The sequence below is a fragment of the Castor canadensis genome, chromosome 6 (genome assembly GCF_047511655.1).
Source record: "Castor canadensis chromosome 6, mCasCan1.hap1v2, whole genome shotgun sequence".
In the NCBI taxonomy this organism is placed as follows: domain Eukaryota; kingdom Metazoa; phylum Chordata; class Mammalia; order Rodentia; family Castoridae; genus Castor; species Castor canadensis.
In genome coordinates this window covers 173,450,753-173,470,261 of record NC_133391.1, presented here as the reverse complement: position 1 = coordinate 173,470,261, position 19,509 = coordinate 173,450,753, and the positions used below count along the sequence as shown (strand labels likewise).

At 41.0% G+C, this 19,509-nt stretch overlaps 1 protein-coding gene across 2 annotated transcripts in view; it reads left to right on the top strand.

The window, feature by feature from the left end:
- Window positions 1–19,509, top strand: part of Ice1 (interactor of little elongation complex ELL subunit 1) — a 54,880-nt gene that overhangs the window by 20,861 nt on the left and 14,510 nt on the right. The window contains exons 4-11 of one of the 2 annotated variants that reach the window (XM_020154662.2): window positions 547–584; window positions 2,445–2,527; window positions 2,718–2,757; window positions 2,839–2,895; window positions 9,447–9,533; window positions 12,016–12,419; window positions 14,600–18,866; window positions 18,948–19,411. In XM_020154662.2, coding sequence (XP_020010251.2) covers window positions 547–584; window positions 2,445–2,527; window positions 2,718–2,757; window positions 2,839–2,895; window positions 9,447–9,533; window positions 12,016–12,419; window positions 14,600–18,866; window positions 18,948–19,411 — 5,440 coding nt within the window. Of the gene's footprint in view, window positions 1–546; window positions 585–2,444; window positions 2,528–2,717; window positions 2,758–2,838; window positions 2,896–9,446; window positions 9,534–12,015; window positions 12,420–14,599; window positions 19,412–19,509 lie in introns of both variants that reach the window. The other variant, XM_020154663.2, reaches the window with a different exon arrangement.

Sequence of the window (19,509 nt, the reverse complement as noted above, 5' to 3'; positions counted from 1 at the left end):
GCCAATGGATGAGCCGTATATACAGTAGTTAATTGTGGATGTGGTGCAGCAGTGACTCAGAGACTTTCTCAGTGAGTCAGTTACCATCACTGACCCTCAGAAATCCATCTTCAAACAAGAGCAACTCTCCAACTGCTGCCTCCCACCAGGGGATGATATGAACACATACCACACATGTTCCTGAAAAATAGCATTGACTGTTTAGACTCCGGACTGGCCCTTAGAGACCGTCTGAACACTGCTCATAGATGATGTCTTTGTCCTTGGATTGAGCTCTAGTGTGTGTTTCATATGGAAAAGTCATGTGTTTTAGATCCAGTTTAGAAATATTACATATTAAATGGCATACTGAACTTTCTTAGGTTTATTCTTCCATCAGAACAATTGCTGGTAATTTCAGTTGTTATTGTGCTGATAGTTGTGACTGAAAATTTGTTAATACAAATCTTAGTAATTAAAAAATATGTGTTATGAATTGTAATATATTTTTCCTGGTATGTTGTTTTCACCATAATATAAATTTAACTTATAAAATTTAATTATTAGGAAGAAGAAACTAGAAGCTAAAGTGAAGAAGCTGGAAGGTGAGGGGCACTGTTGTGACTTGGCTAACAGGAACCATTGGTCATACAAATCCTTGGTAACTGTGAGGTTGTAGAGTTTGATCAAATAGTTGGGTGGTTGTGAATTTCGATGGTATATGCCTGCGTTATTGCAGGAAAGGGTTTGATAGGAGGGTGTGTGTTATTGCTCTGATTCCAGTAACCAGATTGGTACCTGGAGACAGACTATTGCAATCCCTAGATGGATTCAAAATAAATAGTAGCCCATACTTTTGCTGTAAAAAGCAGCAATTAATAAAATAGTTTATTTTTGAAAGTTGAATCACTTAAGGGTTTCTCATTCTTTCTTAATAAGTGCTTTCTAGAAAAGGTTACTACTTTTAGTATCAAGAAACTGCTAATATAGTCACTGAGAGATTTCTGTGAACTTCTCAATATTAGGGATGGTCTACTTTATACTGGTCCACCCCCACATCCCACTCTTAGGGCTTCTAGCCTTGGTGAGTAGGCAGAATGCAAAAGGGCTACACAAGAATCCGTTGGGTCCTCACATCTCAGTTCACAATGCGGTCAGAAATCAGTAGGAATGGCACTCAGGTGGTTTTTCTTTGCTTTTCCTCTCATCAGCCATTGTATGCTTGGACGTGGACATATCAAAAAGCAGCAAACGGGCCTTCCCCGTCCCTGCACATGCTCTTCCCTTAATTCCTGTGTGCTTCAGCAGTCGCCTAACCTGCCATGGGTCTGCCCCGCACATTGGACTGCTCTACGTCAGACATGCTGGGTTTTCCTTTAGAGTGTTAAACAAGAGCTTGAATTTAGTTGCATCAGAGCATTTAGAATAGCAGGTGCTTGCAGTATTCCCAGTCACTGATTTATCTAGATGGAGCTGAATGTTCTAGATTTAAACTCTATAAATGTTTTGATAACATCTTCCACTGATTTGATTATTGCATGAGTATTGACAGAAGGCATTAAGAATAGTAGTGTGTTCTGAGTTGTGCTTTCTCTTGCTAGTATGAGGAGGTGAGTGTTTCAGCAAATGTTTTTAGAGACCTGCAATGCCCGTGAGATGTCATGTGCAGCTTCCACCACAGACTTTCTGCGAAGCAAAGGGAGCCTTTATTTTCCAGGAAACAAAAATTTTTCCCCTAGGAAATGATATGGCATAATAAAGACTGTTGAGGAAAGAAATACTCAAGTATGTTTGACAAGTCAGGAGAGGATTATTACTATGGTGTTTCAAGGGATTTTTCTTTTCTTAGCAAATATCTAGGAGCATATCTTTGAAAGTCAGTACTGGTCAGATTCTTAATAGTGTGCAGTCTATTTTGTGCTTCAGAACCAAAACATGGAATGAAAGATTTGCTGATATTCCAGAGAACTACAAAAATAGCTAAACAGTAGATGTTTAAAAAAGATATTTAGAATTAGAATTAACTTGTTGAAGGTAATTCAGGAAAGAATACCAGTAATTTACAACAGTAAACATCAAGAAAAATGTCTTTCTAAACAGCTGATGATGAGAATAGTGCTAACCAATTCTGGGATAAGAATGCTGTTCTAATATCTATAAGATTATTGCTGATTATTGAAGTGGGAAGAACATTGTATACTGTGGCATCTCTACCTCATGTGTTGGATTTTTGCCTGACTGACTGGAAGACTTTGGGATTGCTGTGCCTGGTTTGGAAAGGATTCTTAAATCTCTTTCAATTCTATTGTTTTATAAATGGACAGTTTAAAATTTAAAAAAGCCTTTCTGCATTTAGCCCTGATAAATACTGGAGGAGCAGTAACTTTATGAATTTTGTTTCAGTTATAAGAAAACTTTCTAAATTATTTTTTTCTCTCTTGCTTCACTACACTTTTTAAATACAGAGGCTGCTGTCAAGCAAACTCAGGACTTCAAGCAACTGAGAAATGAAAAGAAAATACTTGAGAAGGAATTTAAGAAGACACAGGTACTTTACATTCCTGGCTTCAAGACTCTTGTCGTGTGTCCATGTTGTGACTAACATGAGAGTCAGGCAGCTTTGCTACCACAGTCACAGTTGTTAAGTTGTACCTGGCTTACATTTCTTTGTCTCCAACGTCTCCACTTCTTACCCAGCATAAACACTCTTGGTGTTTGTTCTCTTGCCTTCCGCACAGGAGAGACTTGATGAATTTTCTAAACAGAAAAATGAGAAGGGTGAGTATTTAATTAGTCTTTACTTCAAAATCCTGTTTTGATATGCAGCATTTTTAAAACTATTTTTCTCCATGTTTTTAGAGTTGAGACACATTGGAACCCAAATTTCAAGTGATTCCTATGGAAGCATAGATAAAAGTGAGTATATTGTAACTTTTGTTTATTACTTTTAGTGGTTTGGGAGTCTTCATGTTATTCTTAACACATAATTGTAAAAGTGCCAGGACTTAGTAGATGTTTCATGTTAGAAGCCATATATTATTTTGGGTGGTCATTAGATCCATATGTACATGTATATATATATAATCAATTTATTCTTATGCAATAATACAATGAATTAAAGAGTAAAAAAAGAAGAAATTAGAGATTTAATTTCCACATTTTTCAATGAGTAAATCTAGATTGTCTCTCTTAATTATAACTTATCACATTAATATATTAAATTTCCAAACATAGAAGCAGTAATAAAGTCGAACAGGAAAATTGTACAGTCAAAGCTCTGTAGTGTATTTTCTGAAGACAAGAGTTTAGGGAAGACCCAAAGTTAAAAAGAAAAGTAAAATAGTAGTAGTCACTGAACAACAGAAATGCAGATAGTTATGTGCACATTTTATTACTGAGTGCCTCCTAATACTGATGGGCACAGTGACCCTCCAGGTGAGAAATTGGGAGCTTTGCCTTAATACCTGTATCTCTTGCTTGGCCTGTGGGCATTTACTTCTCTTTTTTTGTTCTCCACTTTAAAAATGGAGATTATGAATTTGAGTATTTACTCTATATTGTAAGTTTTTTTGTGGGGACAAAATAAAAATTTTTCATTAGCAAGTGATGGCATTTTCATTTAACTGTTGTGTTGCTTTTTCTCCTAGTAGAAATGATTAAGATCCTTGAATTTTATTCATCTTTTTCAGGGGAGGTGGTGGAGGATGGAACTGGGGTTTGAGCTCAGGGGCTCTTGCTTACTAGGCAGGTGCTCTACCACTTGAGCCACATCTCCTGCCCTTTTTACTTTTAGTTACTTTTCAGGTAGGATCTTGAGTTTTTTACTCTGGGCCAGCCTGGGCTGTGACCCTCCTATCTACTATCTATAGCTTCCAGCATAGCTGGGACCACAGGTGCACACCACACTCTTGGGTTTATTGTTCTTGCTAATTTTTTTGCCCAGGCTGGCTTCAATTCATGAACCTCCCAATCTCCATCTTTCAAGTAGCTGGGATTACAGGTGTGATCCACCACACTCTGCCTAGACCCTTAATTTTCATGTGCAAGTATGTAGTGTCTCTTGAGAAGTCACTGCTACCCTTTGTCTTTCTTGTTCTTTGAATTACCATTATTTGTTTTTAATTTAGAGAGTGGGTCATGTTTTCTTCAGGTTAAGACTTTAACAGTTCACACTTTTAACCAGTTCAGACTGAGCACTGGTTTGTCATATGTCACTGCTGTTAATATGTAATTAGATGTGCTTTTGGCCATGCTTTCAGTATCGAGACTGATAATAGTATTACTGAGAGCAATCGAACATGTGACATTTCACTTCCCAGCCAGCAGTCAGCTATTGAGTTTAATTTTCTTCCCTTGTGAAGCAGCAGACTTACTTTAGGCCTTACTGTCCAAACATGATCCTTCACCTCTTATAATTGTACTCTCTCCTTATATTCTACCCTTTTTTTCCTTCCCCAAAGTACTTGTTTCTGTGCTCTTTTTTTTTATTTACTCTAGTGATGAGGACAGGAATATTGTCTATTGTGTGTTTAATTTTTTAAGCAAGCAGATAAACGAAATCAGCTATGGACCTTGACACCTTTAATTCCTTAATCTGAACTGTATCCTTACTGCTTTTCCCACTGATGTTTGACTCTGGAAGGAACTGGCAAGTTTGGCTCAAAAGAGCTCGAGTTGACTTTCTTGTTAAAAGTAGCCTTCCTGGTGCCACTGTGCCTGCCTTCCTTTCAAACCCCAATGTAAATGAGCCAGATAAAAAGGCATGCTTGAGCAGACATGGTAGCACACGCTGTAATCCCAGAACTTGGCCAACTGGGACAAGAAAAATCACAAGCTCAAGGCTAGCTACATAGTAAGACCTTGTCTTAAAAACAGGCAAATACATAAATAAATGAAATTTAAAAGGAATGGTTTTGGATAACTAATAAGTTTACTGTCAATAAAAGAAGCTAATGAGGAAGATGGAAAGCAGTGATAACAAATGCAGAGAAAATAGCAGTTCTCTAAAGCAGATCTCTCCAAATTTGAGGTACAAGGTGTGGGAGAAGCGTGACAGGTAATTGATTAAAGAATGAGTGTGTGTAGCCTCTGCTTTCAAAAACTGCTGCATGGCCTTTGTCCACAAATGGTGAACCAAGTATATTTTTAAAGTGTTACCTATGACATGAGAGAGCCCAACAGGTGGGGTGTGGATATCAGAAAATTGGGTAATTATGGCTATCACTTCTATACCCAGAAAAGAAGATGTTTATATGCTCTTTGTGAACCCTTAAAATTACATTAACTCACCCCCTGCCCAGAAAAAAAGCAGTCTCTTAGGTTTGTGAACCGAGAATCTGCATTTGTTGCCAAAGGAATAATACTAAAAATGTAGACCGAAAGAGAACACTTGGGCTACCGAAGACGTTCTGCTAAACTCTCCACTAAAACACTGACAAAAGAAGTAACAAGAAAGGGAGGCCCCGGATGCAAGAAGACCAAATAAACAGTATTAAATCATGCATGAGAAGAAAATGTTAAAAAATAAATTAGTATTCTTACAGAAAGTCTAAGAACATATCTGTAGCCTGCTGCTGTGGATTGAATCATTTGGGTGTCTTGAAAATTAAAAATACTGTTACAAAAATAGGCTAAATATTGACTGGACATGCAGAAGATTGGCTTAGAGAATGAAGAGATTAAATGCTAAGCATCTCTGAGGAGGTAGGAGAAAAACAACGAAATCCGAGACACTGGAGAAAACAAAAGAATTTGGAGGAAAACCCACATGCCTCAGTAGTCATCTCTTAGAACTTCTCAGAGGAAGGACAGAATGGAAGGAGGGAAGGTGATCAAAAGTTATAGAAGGGAAGTTTCCTGAGCAGAAAAAACAGATAAACTGTATATGTGCTTGCCTTAAATGTGAGAAGGGCCAAGCATGATTTTGGTATATACTCTCCATCTCTGACATGTTAATAGGAGATAAACCTAAATTAAATAAAGCAGAAAGGCTGAATGCAGAGCAGTGCTAACATGAAAGCAGTAAGTCCACCCAAAACAATAGTTTTAAGGTTAGAAACATTTATATGGATTAAAAGAGAATATTGAGAATATGAGGGTGATCTGGCTACATCTGTCACCCCACTGGTCATCAAGATTAATTCCGGTGATCTGGCAGTCTAGGTGGGCAGCCCCTGACCTCACACTCCATGTGCAACCCTCCTGAATTTGTACACTTGGTTGTAGAGGACAACCTTCCCAGATAGAGGAAGAAAGTTCTGTGGTTAACAAGATAGAAATAGCTGCATTCCCCTGCTGGAATGTCCAAAAGGGAATGTTGAGGTTGATTGAAGGTACAGATAATACTATTATGTCCCTAAGAGCATGAAACTGCCAAACAAACCTCTTGGCATTTCTGAGGTGAATAGCCAAATCTTTCTTCATGAGAGCCTTCAGTGTGTCTTTTACCAATAGAAGGTGAAAGCAGACAAGCTGGAACTGGAGCCACAATTGTCAGGTTGATAATTTATATAAAATTCTAAACCATATACCTAAAGTTCTTTAAAATACTTTCCATTCTGCCCCCCGTGGCCCATGGCTGTAATGCTAGCTATTGGGGAAGCTGAGATTGGGAGGGTCATGGTTCAAGGCCAGCCCCGGGCAAATAGTTCTAGAGACCCCTATCTCCAAAATAACCAAAGCAAAATGGATTGGAGGTGTGGCTCAAGCTGTAGAGTACCTGCCTTGCAAGTGTGAAGCCCTGAGTTCAAACCCCAGTCTCACCAAAAACAAAAAAATAAAACAACAAAAAATACCTTTTCAAATGTTTTAAAAACACGTTTATAAAAAACATTAATAAAAGTGGCCTAGTATACAACATAAATCCTAAATTTAATATGAGATATTAATAAAAATTCTCCCCTGTACTCCCTTAATGAAATAGAAAAACAAAGCAATGGATTTGGGACTCTTGAAACTGATGACTCGATGTTTGCAAGACTAGTGAACCCAGCAGCGCTGGCGAGTGGGAGCAAAAGAAGGAGCAAAACCCATAGCACAAGGGCTGGAGGTTGGGAAGCACCAGTGGAGCTTTTAACTCACAGTGTCACATTGAAATGTGAGAAGAAGATAAAATGTTTTAAGAGTAGTTATGTTAATGCCATAAAGCTAGGTGGTTTATGGGTGATCTCTAATAACTTCAATGAAAACCTAATGTCTTTAGTATTAATTCATTGCTTTAGAATGAAGAAAAATATGGAATGTTTCCATCTTCTCTTAGACTAGCATCAGCATGTAGCAAAACCAAATAAGAGAAATGTGCACACACATCCTCCAAGTTCAGAACTCTGGTACTTGATAGCATAACTGCGTGGTTGCTTTACATCTATACATGACTTAAAATACAAATGGTGACCTAAGGATTTATCTCAGGAATGTGAAAACTGGTTCAGCAAATATGCTTATGTCAGTTCAGCACCCATGTCTCAGAAAAGACTTAAAGCAGTATGTGACACCACAGGGGCAATGTAACTAATGTAGAATATAAGTCTAATTGGAATTGTCATTGTGACCCCTCCATAACAAAGTACATCCTAATAAAAGTATTTATTACAAACAGCAGTATGTGGTGCCTCTAAGAGGAAAACTAAAACTTTCTTGAAAAGGTGTAAACAAGACCACACATAAGCATTATCTTTCTGGTTGAGAAGACTATGCATGAAGATAGTGATCTTTAAATGTCTGTGTGACTGTATTATCTCCCTGAGGTCACAGGAATGGTTTCAATGGAAGAGAACAAACAGGTGGTAAAGGTTTATAGATGTTCAGAATAATAAAATTCTTGGAAAGAAGAGAACTCAGCAAGGGTCATGCTCTCACAGCATAGTCATAAATCTGTCAGGATTAAAGACTGCAATGATACAGAAATGACAAAGCAAAGGCAGGGAAATCAGAAATTATCTCAAGTGCTTTACATTTTCATAAAGGAAGCATGCTAAAGGATTGAAGACAGGTGTGCATTATCAATTTAATGAGGTTTATCTTCACAACCTAGTAACGAAGCTATACTGAAGATGTTCTCTGTTTTGTTCAGGGGTTAGATTAGAAGTAAAGGGTGCTCTGTTAGGGTAGACATTACACACTGGTTATTAGCCTCCATAGGATGGAAAAGTAACTTCTTTTCTTTTTTTTTAAGGTTCCTTGTTTGCTGCTTTGGGTAATAAGCAGGGATCCTGGTCAGGTCATTTAAGCAAAGGGGATTACAGTATTTGGAAGCAGGCTTTTGGGTAGGTTATATCACAATGTAGATAAGCTACTCAATCACAGAATTTGGAATTCACAATTTTGGAACTTCACACACAGTGATAAAGGTTGATTTGGCTTAGGAGAGGTTGGCAGTGTCCAGCTGTTGAGACTCATTTGTAATTATGTCCTTCACATTTGTCCTGGTCCCCTTCTGTGGACTTCTCTTTTAAAGTGACTCAGCTTGCCATTGTTAAGTAGGACTAACCCATATTAAACTCTGTGATTGATTCCTGGAGGTATTTTGGTTTAAAAGGTTGGTCTTTTCATCTTCTCTTGAACTGGAATAAAATTTTACTGATTCTCCTAAAAGCTTAAATTTAGAAACTTAAGTTTAAGGAAACTTTGAGGTGACCTGAAATTACCTAATACTTAAGCTACTTTTAGTTGTGTTTTAATTACTGTTGGTTGCTTTATTTTTTTGGCACATGTGATCACAAGTGATTCGTATTTTCATGAATATTTTCTTTTGAAGGTATTTTTGGAATTTGTATACCTATCATATTTCAAAAGCTGTGGAACATTGGAATTAGAGTATTAGGAATTTCACTGGGCTGTCTTAATTACGCTTCCCTTGGTCTCTCACCTTTAGTCAATAGTTCTAAAAGTTCCAAAGGTTTCACTTATGAAAGCAGGTGCTTCTCTCTGCTCATGTGTCTGTCCTTGTGCGTATGTTCACACACGTACACATTGTGTTACTGCCCCTACCCCACAAGTCCATTTTCTGTGGTCCACGAGTCCCCAGGTGAGCTGCAGCATGGCTAACTGATGGTCTTTTGATAGCCTAATCTAACAGAGGGTGCTTCGATACTGTTCGTGTGGAAGACATAGAGCCCCAGACCCTTATGTTGTATCTATTAACTGTGCCTTCTCCAATAGCACTCTGCAGAAAATGCATGGGCCAAACATCCATCTGTCAAATGCATAGATAAGGATGATAGAAGCCTTTAAGAAGTGTACTGGGTCTTTTGAATCCCTCCCCCCAAAAATGAAAAAGCAAACAAACCTATATTGAATGATTATTTTTTTATTAAAGCATTTCAGACCTATCAACAACTAGCTGAACTGTGCACAATGATTGAGTTAGTTTTCTAAGTCCCTAATAAATCCTGATTTCACAGGGGTGTGTTTGGGCCTCCTACAGGTTCAGCCAAATGATATGACTTTAATGCTTTATTCTTTCACAGGAAAAGTGAAATTGCTCCTGAAGGAACTCTGGCTCTGTGTGAACACAGCACACAGACTCCCTGGTGACGTCAGCAAGCGCATCCCAGGTGAGAAGGGCTTATTTACAGAAGTACACTTCAGCATAAACCTGGAAGTGGGCATTGCAGCCTTTTCTTTTTAATGTCTCATGACTCATTGAAATAATGAAATAAAATAGAATGGATATACTTCTTAGTTTACAAAACTTCTTCCCTTCAGTGTCTCTTAATGTCAGCAAATGCATTTAACTCATTTATTAATAGCACCTTTCATTCCAGTTTTAGAGAAACTGGAAGGGCAAAAAAAAAAATGGAAATGTATCTGCTGTGTGTATGTGGAAGGCTGAAGGATGCAGTTATTAAAAATCATTTCATGAGTTTGACCTGTAGACAGTTCACCTTAATTTCTCATACGATTTACCCAGTTCTTGTGCATGAACATCTTGCTTTGCAGTCAGATGTCATGTAGGCATTCTCACAGTCAATTCAGGATTTCACATTTGGAAATAGATAAAGCCATTCCTAGTAGAAGGGAAGATCGCTCGCTTGCATACAATTAAAGTGCTTTGTACTTAACTTTTTGTATTTTACTAATTTCTTAAGATTACCTTCCATGAATTCACAGGTCATTGAAGGTCTAAATCAATAGCAACATGAGCACCTCGTTTCCTCCCAGGACTGTCTGAAGACTGATTTCCCTCAGAAGAATGTTAGTGGGCTAGTTGCTGATTCTTACTCTAGCTTCATAACTGGTCAGGTGTTCTGAGATGTATTTGATGGGCTTTTAAAGAGATTCTTTCCCCAGTTTTCTTTGTGGATAACAACAATGATAATAACCAGATGGTATCAATCCTAAATTAGTCTTTGCAGTTTAGAATTTATCATTCATGCTGTTGCACCCTGGGGATTCTTTTTAGCCTTCTATACCAGACAGTAGCCATATTTGAAACACTTTGTTTTATACTATTACAGTATTATTAAAAGGACTATCATTCACTTAGTAATTCAGTGTTTTCATTTAAAAACACACTTCTAGGGGTAAGCCTATTACTTATGCTACCTTTGTCCAAGGCAGAATGGGAAACATAGCATCTTGGAATTTTGCTATAACATAAGATACTCTTTTTAAAATTTTTTTATTTTCATATAAGAACAGTTAGAAAAATAGTGCAGAGAATTCCTTCAGCACCCTTATCCAAATTTCTGTTTTCAACATATTCTGTTACCATGGAACAAAGCCAGAATATCTGTTCCAGTCCTGTAAAAGAAACTATAGATCTCATGTGATCTGCACAAATTTTCCTAATGATTTCTCTTTCCCTTCCAGGTTCTAGTTCAGAACCCCATCTTGCCTTTAGAAGTCATCTTCCTATATTTAATCCTCTCTAGCCTGACAATTCCTCTATTTTTCCTATTGCTTATGTCTTTGACACTACACTTCAAGAGAGTATTATTTTATAGAAAGCATATCACTTTTGTGTGTCGGTATTTTCTTATGTTTGACTAGGCGTGTAAAATTGTGGCATGATTGTCCGCTCAAGGCACTGTGCTGGGGAAGGTGATGTAGATGTGTGTGATTAGACTCACCCACTGAATGTGGCATGTGGAAATGTGTCTCGCTTGCTGCGGTTACTGCTTAGTGCTTGCCCAGTACTGATTTTTGTACTTTTTCATTCCTTCTGCATTTATTGATAAGAATTCTTCTGCAGGAAGAGCCATTCTTCCTCCACTATCTGTGTGCTCTGTAGACTGTTTGTGTATGTCAGTACTGTCACGTAGATAAGTGTTTTATTCCATACATTGCAGTTCGGTACTGACCTTAATGTTTACTTGGTTACGGGGTTCTTCAGAGCAGCTCCCAGGCTCCTCAAGTACACTCATCTTAACGTTGGTGCCATTGCAAGAATTTCATATTCAGCTTTTCTTTTCTTTCTCCAGCCTTGTAACACCATTTCTCCAGAGTCTGCATCCTCTGTAAACCACATCTACAACTTTCAAAAAGAAAACAAATAGTGATTCCTAAATAATTTTCTGAGACCCGTATTTCTTTTGATTGTTAATCAGTAGCAAATGAAGTTCACCAAAATCAGGACCCTAACAGGATTGGCTTTTTATAGTAACTTTTCTATTGTGTTATCCCACAAATTATTCACATGAATTAGGCAGGTCTCTCATTTGCAGTGTTGTATAAAAATGGTCATGGGTTGGCCTCATACTGGTTGACTTCAGACACAAAATCGTGTACCTTTCAGCTTATATGCACAGAATTGTATTGGTTTTTGTTTATTTATTTTTTTTTTTTGGGCCACATTCCAGTGGTTGAATGGAAAGCTTCACCAAGAGCCTGAGTTAACAAGGCCATTACCCTCCCCACCCCCCCATCAATTTTCTGTCACTTTCCTAGAATAATGTTTAGAAATTGATTTGTTCCATTTTAAAAATGTTTTTACTTACTTGGACTTATTGCAAGCATTTTGAATAGTTAGTATAAGTTTTTTATTTTAAGTTTTCTTAATGTCGTAAATATTTAATATTCTACTTCTCCCCTTAGCCCCCCCTGAAAAACCTGCCAAAGAAAACACCAGATCCAGAGCATCTGGGGAAGATGGAGCTCTAACTCCAGCAGAAGGCAGTCCTCGCAGGACCGCAGATGTACAGACATGCCTCACGGAACTGTCCATGGAGGTAGAGGGCTGCTTTGATTCTTGTGAGAGTCCAGAAGAGGAGAGGCCCATTGGAGCAAACCACAGTGCTGACCTTGTTTCTAATGAGGGCCGGAATCCTGTGGTCTTAGTGCAGAGTCCTGATGTTGGGGACCATGGTCACTTTTTTGATGAAGATCTTCAAGCTGCAATTGACTTCTTCAAATTACCCCCTCCTCTTCTGTCTCCAGTGCCCTCTCCCCCTCTGATGTCACCCCCACACCTGGACTCCTTACCATCTTCACTGGCAACCGTGAGTTCTCGGAGTCTGGATTTCATGTGCTTGGATTGTCCTACATTCATATACTCAGAGGGTATTAGTGAGCGCAGGGAAATCTGGTTTTAGCCAACTTTAGTAAAGAGTAACACAAGAAGTTAAAAAGGTGTGCTAGTGCCCTTTGGGTCAACATGTATAGTTTAACTTTTTTCACTTTGTTTTATGGTTGCATTTTTATTTGTCTCTAACTGCAACCAAATTATAGATTTCCCATAAGAAGACTATGCTTAGGTGTTTATTTTTATAATTAATGCCTGGAATATAATAGACATTGATTGAATTAAGCATATGCTTGTCAGCATGGAGTTCATAGTAGTAGGAAATCCCCGCATATGACATATGTGGCCATTGGCCTTATGTAGCTTAGTTTCTCACCTTCATTTGAGTTTGCCGTCTTTTTGTGTGTTTGCAGAGTGTTTTATAATGGTTTCTTGGGAAATCAGTCATGATTTTCAGACCTTTCGGCTGAAGCAACAAATGAATGTACAGGAAACAATATTGCCTGTGTCTATTATACTCCAAAAACTGAACTAGGCACTGGGGGTTGGGGGAAGGTAACAAAGGATTCAATGCCAGGGTCACTGGGTGGAGGAAGGACAGAAAGGAAGTGGGTACCTGCTCTGGTGGGGTACAGCCCTGCAGGGATGTGGGACACTGTGAAAGAGGAGAGAGCTGGTTCCTGAGTAGTGGACAGGCTGGTGGGGAGGCCATACATATGCTTGAGCATAAGAGTAGTTCAGAATTAGAAGCTGTTTGTACAGTGGTGAACAATGTTGGGGAGCATCAATGCAGGCCAGGACTAGAAAGTCACTGGCCTCTTCTGTGTCTTCCACACAGTGGGAAATCCTTGATGACTCCAAGGGCATGAACTGTGTGACGTTTCATTTGAAAGTTTCAGTTTAGTCACAGCAGGAATGAGTAGAGACTGGAGGAGAGTCAGGAGGCAGGCAAGACCACAAAGTCTTGGCTTAATAGGCAATTTATCTCATTCTTAACATCAGGACCCAAGTTGTGGCACTGAGGTTAAAGAAGTGGCACTGATTTCAGAAATATTTGATGTCAGATGAGTAGCTCTTGGTAACATTTTCAGGGTGGTCCTTAAAGCAGATGGAGAAGTCAAGAATGTTGAAAAATAGTTAATATAAGAAGAGACCCTGCATGGATGGGAAATAAGTTGCTGAGTGTGTAGGGTTTTCAGGTGGCTATTTGCAGCCTGTATCTTAAATACACAGCTTTGGTGCTTTGGGGGAGAACCTGTTGGCATTTAGTGCAGCAGAAACCCTGCAGCTCTTGGATGGCATCCGCTAAGAGCGTATTGGGATGGGAACAGGTGGGGGCCCAGGCAGACTGCTGGGGAACTGTTAATATGTAAGCGACAAGTGGAAGAAGAGGTGTGAGAAAAGGAGAGTAAAGACAGGTGACTACTAGAGCATGGAGGAAAACAAGGAAACAAGAGTAGTCTAAATTCAAGAGAGGAAAAGATGTTTCCAGTAGGAGCAAACTTGTCAGCACTTGTACATCTCTGTCCACTCTTCCCTTGTAGGTCAGGAGGTCAGGGCGTTAGAAGTAATCAAAACAGATGAGGGTGCTGTTTGGTGTTGTGGAGAGTTTCTGACCAGAGGTGTTCCTAACTGGCTGCAGAGCAGTATGGGGAGGAGAGAACCCCGTAAGGGGGCCAGCACTGATGTGAGTAGTGTTGCAGGTAGCTGCATGGCTGGGCCCTAGAGCAATGGTGAGGTTAAACAGTACTGCCTGGGTCTGACTCTGACACATGGGAGCACAGGAAGGAGAAGACTATGGAGCCAAAAGTTGGGATGTAAGAGTTTGAAAATAGAAATGCTTGGGAGTTAAAAGAACAGGTACAACCCTGGGCCCTGGTGGAATGGGGAGTGGAAGGACATTTGTTGTGGGAGGACTGTAAGAGTAGGGTAGAAGGACTGGAATTCTTCAAGGAGAGGGGGGAATAACATCGCACTGGAGACCAAGACACTACCCCCTCAGAGATCCCAGAGCATAGACCACCTGTCCAAGAAGTGATTTTTTAAAGAATTATTTAGGAAGTATGAACTTTTTAAAAAATGCATTTTATTGATGTTGTTAGCCATGTTTAGTGTGTTGAGTGAAGGTTTAACTAATATAACTCATATCATTTTAAGGAAACCTACTTTGGAGAATATACAGATTCCAGTGATAATGATTTGGCCCCACTTAGAAATTCTGCTGAGTCTGCTTCAGAAGATGACACAGCTGAATCACAGGATTATTTTGGCTTATCCAGGAAAAACAAAAGAAGGAGTACATGGAAGGAGAAGCCCAAATCACATGAAGCCACCCAAATTCCAAATGAGTTTGCAGTAAATAGAGTGACAGCTGTTGGATTTGAGACTTCAACAGCAGCACTGGGAGAACCTTCAGCCACATCTTCTTTAGCTCAGGAAAAGCACTGGACAGTATCACCTGAGCTTGTGAATGATAAAAAGAGAGACATTTCAGATGAGGCAAAAAGACAAGTGGAGATCAGGAAGATGGGTAAATCTGTGCAAGCTGAGAAAATGCTTCATAAGCCCACCAGGAGTCTGTCGGTTGAGAAGTTGTCTGGCGGCCTAGCAGGAGAGAAGGACACACTGACCATGAAGTCAGAGGTGTATTTTTCTCCCCTTGGCAAGAGGCCATTGAATGAACTTACTGAATCTGGAGAGGGAACCCTGTTATCAAAAAAGGTAGGATCACCCCAATCGGAGTTTGCTAAGTGGACACTTGCTGAGGAGATCGCTTCCAAACCAGACTGTGTAACAATTTCTGGCCATTTTCAGAGAATATCTAGAGAGATGGCAAAGGAAAGGGAATGTATGCAAGGGTCCACGTCAGAATCACCTGAACCAGAGGGCATTGACCCAGGTGGTATGATGGGTGCAGTGGACCTTGACATTGAAGCCAGATTTTCTTCCCCTTCTACCTCGGTACCAGCGTCTATTTGCAGTAATCCCCAGACTTCCCGGGTACAGTATGTTAAAGATGCAGATATTCCAACTAAAGTAATCCCTGCTAAACTGTGTCATTCAGAACAAAAACTGCAAACTCAAACTTTAAACACATTACTTCTGCAGTCTGAGCCGCCAGAGTGTTCTATACAAGAAAATGACCTGGAGAACAGCTTGCATAATTTGAGCCCAGAACTGGGAGTATCTAATTTTAATGATCAGAATAGCAGCCAGATTGAATGTGCAAAAATTGTTAAAGGCATGACCAAAACTTACTCACTTCTTCAGTCAATATTTAGGAAGGCTACAAAAGATGGACAATGTGAACATCAAGATCCAGCTATTGAGGTCACACTACATAAGTCACGTTTGACTTCCTTAACAGATTCTCAGGCTGGCTTGATCAAGAGTAGCTCTGGTTTTGCTGAAAGCACTTTGTGGCACCAGAGCGATCTATTAAGGAGAGGTGATGAAGAATGTCATAGAGCTACCTCAGAACATGAACAAATGACTAGTCATCACTTAGAAAAGACAGTGCTAGCCTTACAAAGTAGAGGATCAGCAGCCACTCTTAAACTTCCTAGCGAAGATGCTAGTCCTGTGGAATTCAAGACTCCTGCTTCTTTACTGCCTAATCAAGTGTCAGTTATCACAAAACAGGCAAGACCTGAAAAGAGTACTAATGTGGAGCACTTCAGACTGCCTGGGAACGAAGCAACCTCAACCCTAGAAAATCGCATTAACAAAACTGATGAGATGTCATGTGTTGCAAAGTGTGCTGGGGACAGGGCTGAAATGGCAGGAAACAGCGAGGGAACACCTGCTGCCAAAAGCACTTCACTGGGACTTTCTCCTTCTTGGAGAAAATTAGATTCCGATTCTCCAAGTGGCTCTTTACTAGAAGAAAATGTTGATTGTTCTACAGATAGTAAGTTGCCTTTCTCATCTGAAGATATCCACATCCAAAACCAGGATGCTGCGAGGGAAATGGCAGAGGAGGAAGAGATGCAGGGTGAGGCGCAGAGCGAGGCTCAGCAGCCTCTGCAGTCTCCACACACCACAGATCCTGAACCATGTGGCCTGGGTGGTCCTGCAGTGCTTCCCACTGAGGCGACTGTGTCAGGCGGCTTTCCTGTGGAAGAGATACCCTGTGGAGACACAGGCAGACCAGGCACGGATGCCCCAGCTATTGCAAATGATCCTCCTAGCACAGTGGAAAGTCCTGGTGAACTTTCCAGGTCAACATCCACAACACCTTGTGCTGCTTTTTCCAAACATTTTGTCACCATGGATGCTGCTTTTTCTTCAGCATTTTGCAGAAAAGAAGAGGATAGCTCCAACAGTAATCTCTCTGATACTTCCTACTACTACACAGGCATTCGGGAGGGAGGAGAAGACACTGAGGCAGAGGGAAGTGAGGCGCTCAGCTGCAGTGAGGGTGAGCACGAGGCTGAAGCTGTGACTGGGACTAGACAGCAGGAGGTGACCAATGGCACTCAGAGGGATTTGGAAGAGAGAGAGGCTGGGGTGGCTGAGTCAAGAGTTATGGCAGATGTAGGGTATTTGACCTCAGCTCTGCAGGATTTTAACATAAGTACTTTTCCTGACATAGATAGACTTTCTACATCAGAGGTTGTTATGTTTCTTGAAAGTTGTCAGTTAAGGGATTATAGTTCAGGAGACTCTGTTTCAGAATGTTCTAGCAAAGGAACTCTAAATAAAGAGATGAACAAAGATTTAAAGCAAAGTGAAATTTCAGGAGAGAAAGGTGGGAAGCAACCGTGTGAAGAAGAAACACTTGGAACCTCTGAAGAGTGGATTGAATCAGAAGAAGATGATTATTTAAAAACTTCAAGTGAGCTTGCACAGTGTTCTTTAGAAACCCTTTCCGAGGTTCTCACCAAGATTGGTCAAGAACTTCAAACAAATTATGAGGACTGTAATAGTAAGGATGCTGACAGTTTATTAGATATGCATGACAACCTTACCACGGAGGACTTGAAAGAAAACATTCCACCTGAGGAAACAAGTAGCCTGGCACCTCAGACTTCAGAACAGCCCCTGCTAACATACAGCCTAGACATTAGAGGCAGCTCTCCTGTGAGTGCTGGATCTCATCCTGAGCACACTCGGAGCAGACCTGAGGATGATCCCAGTGCTGGTGGGTGCACCGCTGGTGAGGAAGAGGGCCTGGCAGAGCCTGTGGAACCATCAGCCCTGGGTTCTGCCTCTGCAGTAGAGCCCAGGGTAGAGCAAAGCTCTGGTTGTGAGGCTGAGACAGCATTTCAGTATCAGATATCCACAGTGACCTCAGAAGTTATAAATGTACTTATAAACAAGGGTCAGAATCTAGTCATTGAGAAGGGGGACAGTTGGACAATCATCAGTGGTGTCGCCATCTCACCAGGCATGGAGCAGGCTGTGCTGTGTGAACCTCCTAGGGATGTGCCTATTGCTCAGGATCAGGAAGGGCTAGAAATTGGATTTGTTTCAGAGACTTCTGAGAAGTCCCCAGAGACAAGTCACACTGGCCCTCCATTTCAGGAGCCTCCATGTGACAGTGATCTTTCAGGCACCCAAGAGGATGTTTCAAGCAGTGGTCAGAGTACCAACTTTGATAAAAGTCGTTTGCGGAACAGGCCTGTTAAGCCTAGTATATGGATTAGTTCTCAAATATATGATCAGACATTTGAAACTCAGAATGTGGTATCAGATCACACATACTATAACTCAAAACTAGAGCCACTTGGCAAAAATAAGAACCGGTCAAAGATCTCAAACAAAGATCAATCAAACAAGCCAATGAAGACTTCAACATTGAGCAAAGGGGAAGCTCATCAAAGTGAAATCTGTCAACCCTTTGCAGGGGAAAGAGGTACAAAAACTCAGAGAAGTCAAACTCAGCCCATTCTGGCAAATGCTGATACATCTACTCCCACAGATTGTTCTCCTGACACTCTGAGCAGGATACGGCAAGAAGTGGGGCCCCCACTGCCTCCTCTGCTTGCTCCTCTGATAGCTACACCTCCACGGACTTCACAGCCACTTTCTCCTCTGATCTCAAGTTCTAGTCCTTCCTCACCAGCCTCTCCCACTGGCCAGATTTCCCCCTCATGTGAAATCCCCGTGCCTCCTGTGTTGTCTCCATGGCCAGAGGACCCCCTGTGTGTTTCCCCCCAAGATCCCTCCCCATCTCCATCTGCGGTGGCCAGTGGAAGGGTATTGTCCTCTCCTTTGCAGTTCTGTGCAGCAACACCAAAACACGCGCTTCCTGTGCCCGGCAGACTTCCGCCTTGCGCGCCTGGCCCCACTACAGTGGGAGGGCCACAGGAGAATTCCGTGAAAATCCTTGACACCATGTACCCAGAGTTGTCTGCCAGGGCACGGACCCTCAGCATCCTCAAGGGGAATATTCAGCTCTCTCGAGGGGCATCTGCAGATGGTAAGATGTTACCAGGGCGGGTCAGTGCTCTGATAGGGCTCAAAGCGATCACTTCAACATCAACTGCCTTCGTCAAAACAGGAGGCAGTTCTGGTGGTGAAGGTGGCCAAAGCAAGTCAAGAGATGTGGGGACTCAGCAAGATCCAAGTGGGAAAAGAATGTTAACAGCAGCTACACTGAGGAGTGCTAAAAGATTGCGCCTGGACAGCGAGTCCCCAGAACCAGAACCCAGGGTGAGCACTGTGGAGGGAGTCCACAGGAACCTTCTGAGAAAACCCCAGCAAGCTGAAGTCAACACACCAGAGGAGGAAGGAAGCTCGGTGCTTGCCGGTAGCCCAGCTCCACAGCTAGCTCCTGTAAGCCGAAAAGAAACCGTGGAGCCGCGTGATAAAGCCATAGCTCATGCACTGAAGAAAGTTGCTGAGGCATCTTTTGACCTGTTGCCCGTCATTCGAAGTCACGTGTATGTGGGGAATATCTCCAAAAAGCCTGTGATGAGAGATCAAGAGAAAGAAGTTGTTTATGAATTTAGCACAACCAAAAAGGTATGTGGCTGATTTTCTCTAAGTGATTTGTTACATGTCTTTCAGAGATGGGCTGGCTAGTGTCAGCAGAGTGTGCAAGTGACCCTGAGCAGTTCTGC